At 42.6% G+C, this 13,406-nt stretch overlaps 1 protein-coding gene across 1 annotated transcript in view; it reads left to right on the top strand.

Annotated features, from left to right (window-relative positions):
- Positions 1 to 13,406, top strand: part of LOC138664937 (fer-1-like protein 4) — a 355,430-nt gene that overhangs the window by 120,476 nt on the left and 221,548 nt on the right. The window contains exons 7-10 of the mRNA XM_069751990.1: positions 5,403 to 5,552; positions 5,799 to 5,856; positions 6,231 to 6,362; positions 12,599 to 12,661. Coding sequence (XP_069608091.1) covers positions 5,403 to 5,552; positions 5,799 to 5,856; positions 6,231 to 6,362; positions 12,599 to 12,661 — 403 coding nt within the window. The remainder of the gene's footprint in view (positions 1 to 5,402; positions 5,553 to 5,798; positions 5,857 to 6,230; positions 6,363 to 12,598; positions 12,662 to 13,406) is intronic.

Below are 13,406 nucleotides of genomic sequence, written 5' to 3'. Positions count from 1 at the left end.
ATCACTGTAAATAAATTAACTTTGGCTATTGTTCTAACTTCTCACTTTAAGGTGATCTGACACTAGACTATGCTGCCCTTGTTTAAGTAAGGAAAGCATAGTAAGGAATGAGGGCCCTGCTCGCAAGCTTACAAACTATGAGGAAAAGGGGAGACACGAGAGGTGGATGGTAACAATTGCTTTAGTTGTTCGGACCAGCCATAGTGTAAGGCTCGGGTGTTCAGGTAAAGCTGCATGAACCAGTTAACTGCCTAAGCATGTAGCAGTATAGACACAGAGGGCTAATAACTGCATAAAGTGTATGAGAACATGATGCAAGGAACCCGATTATGTTTTTTTTGTTTTTTTTAATGGGCCACACAGGGATAGTTAGGTTAATGTGTTGAGGCGGTAGGCCAATCTGAACAAATGAGGTTTTTAGGGCACGCTTAAAACTGTGGGGATTGGGGATTAATCGTATTAACCTAGGTAGTGCATTCCAAAGAATCGGCGCAGCACGTGTAAAGTCTTGGAGACGGGAGTGGGAGGTTCTGATTATTGAGGATGCTAACGTGAGGTCATTAGCAGAGCGAAGGGCACAGGTAGGGTGGTAGACTGATACCAGGGAGGAGATGTAGGGTGGTGCTGAGCCATGGAGTGCTATGTGGATGAGGGTAGTAGTTTTGTACAGGATTCTGGAGTGGATGGGTAGCCAGTGTAATGACTGGCACAAGGTAGAGGCATTGGTGTAACGGTTGGTGAGGAATATGATCCTGGCTGCAGCATTCAGGACAGATTGGAGCAGGGAGAGTTTGGTAAGAGGGAGGCCGATTAGTAGAGAGTTACAATAGTCCAGATGAGAATGAATAAGTGAAACAGTAAGAGTTTTTGCAGTGTCGAAAGTAAGAAAAGGGCGAATTCTAGAAATGTTTTTGAGATGCAGATAAGAAGAAAGAGCCATTGATCGGATGTGGGGGTGATTGAAAGCTCGGAATCAAGTATGACCCCCAAGGCAGCGGGCATGTTGCTTTGGAGTAATGGTGGAACCGCACACGGAGATGGCAATGTCAGGCAAAGGTCGGTTAATAGAGGGAGAAAACACGAGGAGTTCAGTTTTTGACAGGTTCAGTTTCAGATAGAGGGAGGACATGATGTTAGAGACAGTGGTAAGACAATCACCGGTGTTTACTAAGAAGGACGGCGTGATAACAGGAGAAGAAGTGTATAATTGGGGTCGTCAGCATAGAGATGGTACTGGAAACCAAATCTACTGATTGTTTGTCCAATAGGGGCAGTATACAAAGAGAAGAGGAGGGGGCCTAGGACTGATCCTTGAGGAACCCCAACAGTAAGGGGAAGGTGAGAGGAGGAGGAACCAGCAAAAGATACAGTGAAGGAGCGGTCAGAGAGATAGGGGGAGAACCAGGAGAGAACGATGTCCTTGAGGCCGATGGAGTGGAGCATAGTGAGGAGGAGCTGATGATCCACAGTGTTGAATGCTGCGGAGAGATCCAAGAGAATTAGCATGGAGTAGTGACCATTAGATTTAGCTGTTGGTAGGTCATCTGAATGAGCCTTTAGACATCTACTATATAAAGCTGAATGTGTGTATGTGTGTGTGTGTGTGTATGTGTGTGTGTGTGTATGTCCGGGATTGGCATCTGCACCGTCGCAGCTACAGCCACAAAATTTTGCACAGTCACACGTCTGGACCCTGAGAGCATAATAGGCTACGTTGTGAGGTGAAATTTTAACCCCGCGCTTTCCAATTCACCAAACAATTTTGCCCCTATCTACATAATGGGTAAAAAGTTAAATGAAAAGTGTTGGAGGCGTCGCAGCTACAGCCACAAAATTTTGCACAGTCACACGTCTGGACCCTGAGAGCGTCATAGGCTATGTTGTGAGGTGAAATTTTAACTCCGCGCTTTCCAATTCACCAAACTAATTTTCCCCTATCTACATAATGGGGAAAAGTGAAAGGAAAAGTGTTGGAGGCAAATTGACAGCTGCCAGATGTGAACAAGGGGGACTTAAAGAATGAGAGCGATGGCGCAAAAGAGTATATACCGATCAGTTGCTAAGGTGGGGCCCCGACATGAGATACTCACCACACATGGGGATATGAACACACACACAAAATGCGCCACACATTACCACGTGCTTGAACACATATACCACCCTCAGCACACATTTCACCACACATACACCAACCTCGCCACATAAAAGTCGAAACACAAAAGTCGCCGCTCAAAACTCGCCACGCGCAAAACTCGCCACATGCAAAAACTAGGCTCACGCAAAACTCGCCACAAGTGCAAAACTCACCTCATGGAAAACTCGCCACACGCAAAACTTGCACACGCGGAAAAATTGCCACATGCACAAAATTTGCAACACATGCAAAAGTTGCCTCACACAAAACTTGCACATACTCAAAAGGCACCAGACATAAAACTCACCACGCGCAAAACTTGCCATGCGCAAAACTAGCTGCACACAACTTGCTACACTAACCTGTTACATGCAACTCGACACACAAAAAGTTGCTACACGCATGTTGCCACACAAAACTCATCTCACAAAAGTCGCTACATGCATGTCGCCACACACAACTCAACACACACAACTTGACAAACGAAACTCGCCCTAAAACACACACAAGTCTGGTATTAGCCTTCAAAAATAAAAATCTGATTAATAAGCAGACAAACTACAAGAGCAACAAATGTACCATATAGGAAATACAGCAGCTGTCAGTCACATGACCTGTCTATTATGTGTATGTGTGAGCTAATATATACTGCCAGGGGGAGGGCTTCCTGTTGGCTGGGGATTTATCAGGCTGCCAATTTATCTTACAAATACTGAGGTAAAAATACTGAGCAAATAACGTGTTAACGAGGTCTAATACAGGAGATCACACAGGTATATACTATATACAGGGGAGATGACACACAGATATATACTATATACAGGAGAGATAGCACACAGGTATATACTATATAGAGGAGGAGATGACATACAGGTACATACTATATACAGGAGGAGATGACATACAGGTTTATACTAAATACAGGAGGAGATGACACACAGGTATATACTATATACAGGAGCAGATTACCTACAGGTATATACTATATACAGGAGGAGATGACATACAAGTATATGCTATATATAGAAGATGACATATAGGTATGTACTATATACAGGAGGAGATGACACACAGATATATACTATATACAGGGGAGATGACACACAGGTATATACTATATACAGGAGGAGATGACATACAGGTATATACTATATATAGAAGGAGATGACATACAGGTATATACTATATATAGGAGGAGATGACATACAGGTATATACTATATATAGGAGGAGATGACATACAGGTGTATACTATATATAGGAGGAGATGACATACAGGTATATACTATATACAGGGGAGATGACACACAGCAGGTATATACTATATACAGGGGAGATGACATACAGGTATATACTATATACAGGAGATGACATACAGGTGTATACTATATATAAGGGAGATGACAAACATGTATATACTGAGGTGAAAATGAGAGGTGTGAGGTGAAAATGAAAAGGTGTGAGTGCAAAATGAGAGGAGTGAGGGAAAATAGTGTAGTGATTGGAAAATGACAGATGTGAGGTCGAAATGACAAGTGTTGGGGGGAATGAGAGGAGTGAGGGAGAAAATGAGAGGTGTGAGGGAGAAAATGAGAGATGTGAGGGGGAAAATGAGAGACGTGATGGGAAAATAAGAGAAGTGACGTGCTATAACTAACCACAGATATTTACTATGCCCAGGCAACGCCGGGCTCTTCAGCTAGTTCTTTATACAAATGGACTGCATGGGAAAGAGGCACTGAGAAGACTGGGAAAATAGCACTGTGTGTGGTGATAACTACTGTATCTCAGGAGGAAATGTATCCCTGTGTAGACAGCAGACCGCCATTCACTTTATCCTTATGAATACCCCAAATTTTGTTTGTGGACAGACTTATGGGTGGATATTGGTTGGTATCCCTGCATAAAAAGTCTGCAAAGAATGATAAAATAACGAATATAGCTTAGCTATGTGTTATCTCCTAGTGATCAGTAAAGTTAACACCGAAGATATCTAATGAGGTAGCAACCTACTAATTACATTAACCTTTTGTCACGTTTCCACCTCTCAGTGTGTCTGGGATGCAGTTACTGACAGCTCGGCTGTACAATGTGGTACATAGGGTGTGCTGAAGCTCTCAGTACTTTGTCATCCAGTCTGGTGCTGCGGCATGCTGAGCTTCTAGTGTTTTGATTGAGAACTCAACCGTGCAGTCTGAGACTGGGAGGCAGTGGCTGTCTCCAAGTGTTCATTATCTCAGGTGATTGCCAGGCTACTTAACTGAGCTGTTTCTCCCAGACCTCTATCAGTCATACATTCAGCTACTGTGTGGTTTGCTCATCTGTGCCTTATGTACCTTGGACCTCGTTCTGACCATCCGTATGTTTAACCCCTTCTGCTCTGATCCGCTATCCTCCTGGTACTTTGACCTTGGAACATTACCTGACTACGCCTTTGTCTCTTACTTCTGTTTAAGATGTACCCTGTAAGCTTCTGACCTTGGACTCCTTGACTATCTCAACTTACGGCCTGGCCGTGAGACACTTTTCACTAGTTTTAGGAAGCTAAACTCGCCACATCATCAAATTTTTTATTTTTTTATTTCCATTGTGCAGATATTAGCTTATAAAGCTGAGATTCTAACTTCCATTCAACCAAAGGGGCGTTAGCAGAGATTTTTCTCTGTGTGCGATTACTTTTTCCATTGCATGAGGTTAATGAATCCTAAGTAAGAGGGGCAAAAATAACATTTCCCTAGAGAATATCAGTCCCGGCTTCCACTATATGAGAAGTGTAATAACACATAGCCCTGCTCTCGTCACGGATCTCCTTGATGGCACCTGCCATGATTACATGTGAGGAAGGAGAATCACACACAGAGAGGTGTGTTTTTTCCCCCTGTGTGATACTACCCAATGGTAACCAGAGGAAAAAGTACACGTCCCAGAGAGGAATCTCTGCTAAACCCTCGTGTTTACAGGGGAAATTAGAATCTATACTTTATAAGATTGTATCTGTGCAATGGGGATGAGAAATGAAAAATAAAGTTTCATTCAGCTCTACAGCTGCTATTCCTTGATGTGGCCAATTTAACATGTTAAAAATATTAAGAGCTCCTCTCTAAGAACTGATTAGATCCAACCCTGTTTATGACCTAAAAAGGCAAGTGGTTTGTCTCCGATTCATAAATATTTTGGTGACACTAAATATAATAAAAATGTTAAAGTAAATTAATGTCTACCTGGGATAATGCAGATATAGAATTAAGTACCATCCCTGTTGTTCATAGAGAAGACACAGAAGAAGTGGCTCGCAAGAAGGATATTGATGCCGTACGCATAGGAAAGAAACTTGTCAAAGGTTCGGAAGATGAAGATGATGATTCCTATGATGAGATGGATATAGAAATTTCTGGAATCAATTTTACACCTGTTTTGAGGTATTACTTTAAGCAGAAAGTGACATTTTTAAAGGTCTCTAGAACATATTTTACATCCAATACAAAGCACAAAATGAAATAACAGCTTTTGACTATGAATCTCATTGTATTCTCTAGAAAATCAGATTCTGACTTTATATTTACCTCCCTGCTGTTGGAATGATTGATTTTGGCAAGAATTGATTATTTTAGTACTCAATCACAATCACAATGACAATCATGTCTCATTCTGATGACTTTTTACAGTCGCTGTGCTGTGCCGGTGAGAGATTTATCAGCAAATCCCAAACCAAGAAACTTTCAGGTATGGGAATTATAATACTGAATATTTCTGTATGCTGCCATCGGAATCACTAGTTATGTTCATCTCTTATTTTGTTGTTGATGTCATTAAAGAAAAACTGTTCTAATATGATGTGTATTTTGTACGCATTCATAAGGGAACATAGTATGACTTATATAACATAAACATCACTATATGGGAATTTAGGGGGATGCAGAGTGCTGCTGTTTACCTGGCAGTTTAGGGAATAAGAATTTAACGAAACGGGGTTTTTAGCAGACAAATATAACAGTTTTTTTCATAGATCCTTAAATACAGATTTTCTTGAAATTTCAATATCACATCTAAGGATGAACATTATATTATATTGTTGACCATGAGACATCGCTTTCTAGATTGCAGTCACAATCATACAAGCTCAGAAACTTGTTGGCGTCAATATTGATCCAGTCGTTCATGTGAAGGTTGGAGATGAGAAAAAACACACAGTAACCCAGAAATCAACTAACTGTCCATACTATAACCAGGTGAGTTAGAAGTCTTAAAAGCTAGAAAAGTGGATTTTATTGTACTTCTATTCTTATTTAATACCCCCAACATAATACACTTACTGACACACATTTTTAAGTATGTGAAAATCAATTAAATAGTTTCCAAGTGTTTTTACATCGCCTGAATTGGCTGCAGTGGTCATGTTTGCCTTATAGAAGTGATGTCACTGCCGCAGTCTTCAATTAATCAGTGCGGAGTGCAGTAGCATAGAGTGGATGCTACAGCAGGGGCCGGTGAGCTAACCTCTTTTTCTAATGTTTAACCCTGGGAATACTATAGTCTAGACAAATTATTCCCAGAAGACCTTTGAAGTAATGTTATACCTACTTCTAATTCTACTTTTAAGAATTTTTGATTGGTATTAAAATATTGTGTGTCTCATCATCTGCTGTTATAATTCTTTTCCAGTGTCACATAAAACTGGAGTGATTCCTATAATAATGCATTAGGTATTGTTATTTAATTAAACCATTGTCAAGTAGTCCCTAGGTTCCATTTTAATGTTCGTAGTAGACACGGGTAGATCAGCGATGAAATCTAAAGACATATGTGTCCCTGGTCTACAGGGAATAGCCAAGAGCCTCGGATGGATGAGTATGTTGAATCTTAGAACGCTCAGAAGTACTGCAGGCAGCTACATAATCCCAAACATCTTGGTGCACCCTAGACCACCCAAAACAATGAGTGAGATCTGTGGTGGCTTTACTACCAGGATATCCAGCCAGGACCGAATTGTGATCTTTGCTCAAAATTCTAAGATGGAGGTTCACAGGGACAAACAGTTTACCTGAAACAATGGCACCAGTGGTGTCTCCCTGAGCTTTGATGACCTCCTTTTTCAGATCAGAACATATTGCAGTATTAACTACTCCTTTCTGTAAAATGGGAACTGGTTCACGAATACTACCTTCCCGGAAAACAATTAGACAATGCATCCACCATAATGTTTTTATCCTCTGGACAATAGGTCACAAAAAAGTTGTATTTGGTAAAAAAAACAATTACCATCTTTCCTGTCTAGGTGTCTGACATTTAGCTGCTTCCAGTTACAAAAGATTTTTTTGATCAGTGATAGCCATGACCAGATGAACTACCGTCTCCAAAAAATAACGCTTTTCCTCGAAGGCCAGATTTATTGCCAAGATTTCCCTATTACCAATGCCATAATTATTTTCAGTGAATTACAATTTTTGGAAGAAATATACACACAGATGCCATTTACTTGGAGACAAACCTTATGACAATACAGCCCCAACACCCACCTCTGATGTCTCTACCTCCACAATGAATGGTTGAGTGATGTTTGGCTGTATAAAAATCGGAGCAGAAGCAAAACATCTTTTCAAGATATCAAACGCTTCACAGGCCGGTTTAAATCATTTGGAAACCTCTACTCCTTTCCTGGTCATAGCCGTAAGGGGTTTGACTACTGCTAAAATGTCTGTGATTAACTTGAGTTACCCGCCAGGGCCGTGGGGTACCCGGTACCGAGTCCAGTGTTCACAGGGGATGTCACGGTGGTGACCTGGTCCATGACCTTGGGCGCCCATGTAAAAAGGAAATTGAATAAAGTTCGTGTTTGTGACGCCACCTGTGGTATTCGGTCAGTAGGGACTGACGCTGCTTTAAGGGGTCCTCTAGGGTGATATTATGTCAGCTAGATGGTACAACTTCCCACAGGTGAAGTATATCCCCAAGGCTCCTGGTGTGTAGATGGAAGATGATGGTGAATAGTGCAGTAAGGAACGAGGACACAGGTTTGCAGTCTCTTTACCTTGTTTACTGAAGACTTCAGGCAGCCACAGTCCAGGGTACCAGATCACAGGATAGGCAGAGTCCAGCCGGCTTGGAGGCAAGTCCCCTTTTCCAGGTGGAGATTAAGAGCCTTCCCTCTAGCGCGGTGATTATGTAGTCCCTTACTGCCTATGGCTTTGGATAAGGTCCTCACAGTTCTTATCTCTGTACCCCATATAGGATAGGACAATACCTGTATGACAGGTAACTGGAGCCTTTTTACAGGGACTCTATCACGCCCCAGGCTCTATGTGTTAAGGTACCTTCACACATAACGATATCGTAAACGATATCATTGCTTTTTGTGACGTAGCAACGATATCGTTAAGGAAATCATTATGTGTGACGACGACCAACGATCAGGCCCCTGCTGGGAGATCGTTGGTCGCTGAACAAAGTCCAGAACTTTATTTCGTCGCTGGATCTCCTGTGGACATCGCTGGATCGGCGTGTGTGACACCGATCCAGCGATGTCTTCACTGGTAACCAGGGTAAACATTGGGTAACTAAGCGCAGGGCCGCGCTTAGTAACCCGATGTTTACCCTAGTTACCAGCGTAAAAGTAAAAAAAAACAAACAGTACATACTTACCTACCGCTGTCTGTCCCCGGCGCTCTGCTCTGCACTCCTCCTGTACTGGCTGTGAGCGTCGGTCAGCCGGAAAGCAGAGCGGTGACGTCACCGCTCTGCTTTCCGGCAGCTGTGCTCACAGCTAGTGCAGGAGGAGTGCAGAGAAGCTGAGCGCCGGGGACAGACAGCGGTAGGTAAGTATGTAGTGTTTGTTTTTTTTACTTCTACGCTGGTAACCAGGGTAAACATCGGGTTACTAAGCGTGGCCCTGCGCTTAGTAACCCGATGTTTACCCTGGTTACCCGGGGACTTCGGGATCGTTGGTCGCTGGAGAGCTGTCTGTGTGACAGCTCTCCAGCGACCAAACAGCGACGCTGCAGCGATCCGGATCGTTGTCGGTATCGCTGCAGCGTCACTTAATGTGAAGGGGCCTTTACTTTGTCTTCAGGTGTGTGTGGCGGACAGGTAATTTGCAATTCAGCTGTCCTGCCGGTCTCTGATGTAAGTCGTAGAGTCCTGTTGTGGATTCTGTTTTTAGGCTCCCTCTGGTGGTTACAGATGGTACTGGGTGACTTGTGTTTTCTGCGGTCTCTGGTGTCCACCTGTTCTATCAGGATATGGGAGTTTCCTATTTAACCTGGCTTTCTTGTCATTTCCTCGCCGGCTATCAATGTAATCAGTGTGTCTTGTTACCTCTGCTTCCCGCTTCTGTAATCTTCAGGACAAGCTAAGTTTTTGATTTTCCTGTTCCACGTTTTGCTTAATTTTTGTCTTAGTCCAGCTTGCAGATATGTGATTCCTTTTTGCTGGTTGCTCTAGTGGGCTGATATTACTCCTCATGTTCCATGAGTTGGCACATGAGTTCAAGTAATTTCAGGATGGTTTTTTTGTAGGGTTTTTCGCTGACCGCGCAGTTCACTTTTGTATCCTCTGCTATCTAGCTTTAGCGGGCCTCATTTTGCTGAATCTGTTTTCATAACTACGTATGTGCTTTCCTCTCATTTCACCGTCATTACATGTGGGGGGCTGCTATTTCTGTGGGGTGTTTCTCTGGAGGCAAGAGAGGTCTGTGTTTCTTCTAATAGGGGAAGTTAGTCCTTCGGCTGGCGCGAGACGTCTAGGAATCATCGTAGGCACGTTCCCCGGCTACAGCTAGTTGTGTGTTTAGGTTCAGGATCGCGGTCAGCTCAGTTTCCATCACCCTAGAGCTTGTTTTGTTTTTTGTGCTTGTCCTTTTGTGATCCCCTGCCATTGGGATCATGACAGAGTCCCTTACAACCTCGGTGTGCCGGCTACAGGTTGTCTGCGCTTTGCGAGGGAGACAGTCTGCTCGCTGCTGTCCTCCCCCTGGTGTCCTAGCCTGTGCTCCTCTCTCCTACACGCTCCTCTCTCCTACATGCTCACTCAATATGTCAATATGTTCGGCTTTGGGTGTTGTCTCTGTCCAGAAGCTGCAGCACTTTCTCGTGGCTGCACGGCTCCCCATGCGTTCTTCCTGCCTCTGACTGCTCCAGTCTGCTGTCTGGCACTATCTGACTGAATCTCACTGACTTTCCCTCCAAAACCACAATATATAGGGGAGTCACCTAGGAATAGAATCAAAAGCTCCCCCTTGTGGCCTGGAATGTGAACATGTTGCATGCTTGTGTTTACCTGGTGAAAGTTATCCTTTCTTGCCTAACATCACTCTCCCCGTGAGGAAAGCAATGTTACTGTGACGACCAGGACCCTGGGGTGCCACAAACTTGCAGTAATAGTTGTCAAAACTCAAAAAACATTCTAAAGCTTTTAAATTTTCAAGATGGTCCCAATCCAGTACCGCTCAGACTTTCGCAGGATCCATATAAAAGCTGGTGTAAGATAATAGCTATCCCAGAAAGGGAATCTCTTGAACAGTAAACATACATTTTTTTTACTTAATGTTTATTTTCCCTGAGTATTTGTAGGACCTGCCTCACATGTACCTGATGTGACTCAAGATCCGGCGAATAAATCAATATATCGTCCAAATAGGTTACCAGAAATCTATCTGCCAGATGACGGAAAATGTCATTTACAAAGTGCTGAAACATGGCGGGAGCACTGGTCAATCCAATTGGCATAACCAAAGTTTTTGCATGTCCCATGGTGTATTAAATCTTCCACTCATCCTCTTCCTTGCAACAGAGATTATAGGCCCGTAAGGTCAAGTTTGGAAAACTACTTAGCACCGATGATATGATTAAAGTGATCCGGAATGTAACACTTGATGGATTCAGTGAGCATGGCGTCTACTTGAAGACATATATCCTGTATGACCCGAGTGACATGCCCTGACAACAGAGCGCGAGGTCATTCCATTTAGTATCCATAGACCACCTACGAAACTCAGATCAGTACTCCTCCACTGGCCGATCTTTCTGCTGAAGCTGACTAGTTTTGACTCAGCCAGAGAAACACGGTGGAGGTCATTATAGATAAGACCCAGAGCCTGAAAAATTTCTTTGACCATTTGAAGTGACTGGGAATCAGAAAGAAAATACCCAGTCTTGAGGGAAGAAGAGAAGAGAGATTAAAATCCTCACCTGTTGCTCTTTGGTTTCTGTGGATTGAGGATGCAACCTAAAATAAAGCTTGCAGGCCTCCCTGAAAACCCCAAACTTATCCCGACCCCACAGAGAACCTATCCAGCAGAGCAATCTTGGGCTCCACCAGGGGATGCCCGGGAGCCGCCGGGTCGGCAGCCATAGGGTCCCTAATAGATCCAAAAAGATATGGCCATTGATAATGTCACAAACTGGCAAGGGACTTTGGTCACCTACCTGATCCCTCAAACTAGGGGGTGCCCTAGTCTATCCCTCTACCCCAGATTACCTGGAAGGTGGAGACGCCAGGGCCACCTACCTTGCTATCCTCCTAACTTAAACCTTATCTATTTCCTCCCCCACTTAGGGGTGAGGCTGAAATATATATGATTACACTAACCATGCAGACAAGGGAAGACAGACAGGGATAAATAAAAACTACAATCACACAAAAACACTCACAAAACAATAAAGACAAACACAGGGGAGAGAGAACTTGGAGAAATAAAATAGTTGAGGATTAGGATAAGCATAAACCAACTCCAAACAGCAATCTCCAGAACAAATCTCCAAACACGCCTGCTGCAAACACTAACTTCTCCTCCAACACCAAACCAGACTATAAGAACTATCATTTACAAGGTGAGAAGCAAGGATGAGGGTTCTTATACATGCTGGGAGTAACAAACTCAGATCAGCTGATACAACCCAAGGCAGGAGTTCAACAAAGCAGCTTAGCCTTGCAGCACCCGAGCAAAGAAAGCCAAAACTGCTAATAGATCGGTAAAACTGTTCTAACTACTGCAGGTGTATGTGTCACCAGACGCTGCGATTGTCTGACCCCACTCTGTCATGGTATCCCTGTGAAAGATGCGGCATCATTTAGTGAGAGATGCAGAAGGAGTAAAAATGCATATGGATGTTATTAAAGCCTAATTGAAACACATGGGTGTTAAGAACCTTATTATATCAATAGGCAATGACTAAAATCAAATACTTGACTAAAATAATTCTATTTAGTATTACAATAAGGCTAAATGCACATATGTACGGTAATAATTAAGATATGAGAAAAATGTGAAACAAAAAAACCATTTTGCATATGAAAAGATCAATACGTCACCATGTAAGACATTTGAGTCTAAAATGTAAAGGAAGGAAAAGTTGCTGATTGGAGGAAGCCCAATAACTTGCTTATCTCTACTACTAATTGAAAAGCTTGCTATTCTTAAACTTTTAACGGAGCTTTATAATTCTTAATATTTTGGGTTTGTTTCCACTAGTATTTTCTGTATGAATTCCTGGAGCCACGTGAGCTTGTGTTTGACAAACTGATAGAGATATCTGTAAGTATTTCTTAACTAATGCATATTTATCCATTAGACAATTGATTCATATTAAACTTGCAGTTCTGTAAATTTAAATACGGTAATCAATTTTTCTTAAAGTAAATGTTCAAGATTAAGTGCACACACATACATACCGTATTCTGTATGCAGAATATACGTGCTCCTCAATATTTAACGCTAACACCAAGAAGGAAAAAGCATAGAATTATAGAAATCACAGAATAGTGAATGTTAATAGACATGTTAATGATATGCAAATGAACCAAAATTTTCAACACATCACAATTTACACAGTATTACGTATGAACGACACATGCAGAAATATACATGCACAGCTTGGCGTGGTATCTATAAGGTCATTAAAGTCTGTCTGAGAAATATTCTACCATGGTGAATGCTCTTGGGCACGTAAATAGTCAAGATCCACTGCTGGCTGCTCTCTTTGCAACTGCTGATCAATAACGTACCAAATGTGCTCAGTGGGAGACAAGTCCAGAGATGCTGCAGGCCATGGTAGCACATTTAAGCCATGCAGGCTGCTCACAGTAGCAAAAACAACATTCTGCCTAGTGTTATCATGTTGACAAATGGCTCCAAGGATACTTTAGAGAAATGGTCGTACTACTGGTTCCACCATTAATACAATCGATGGTGCAAGTAACACTGGACAGTCCATACCAAGAATCAAACAGTGTCTACACAAACTATCAGAAGACATTTGCATGACATTGGCCTACAAGCC

The sequence above is a fragment of the Ranitomeya imitator genome, chromosome 2 (assembly GCF_032444005.1).
Source record: "Ranitomeya imitator isolate aRanImi1 chromosome 2, aRanImi1.pri, whole genome shotgun sequence".
Classification (NCBI taxonomy): Eukaryota; Metazoa; Chordata; class Amphibia; order Anura; family Dendrobatidae; genus Ranitomeya; species Ranitomeya imitator.
Note: the sequence above shows the minus strand (reverse complement) of the source record. Positions and strands in the feature narration are given on the sequence as shown.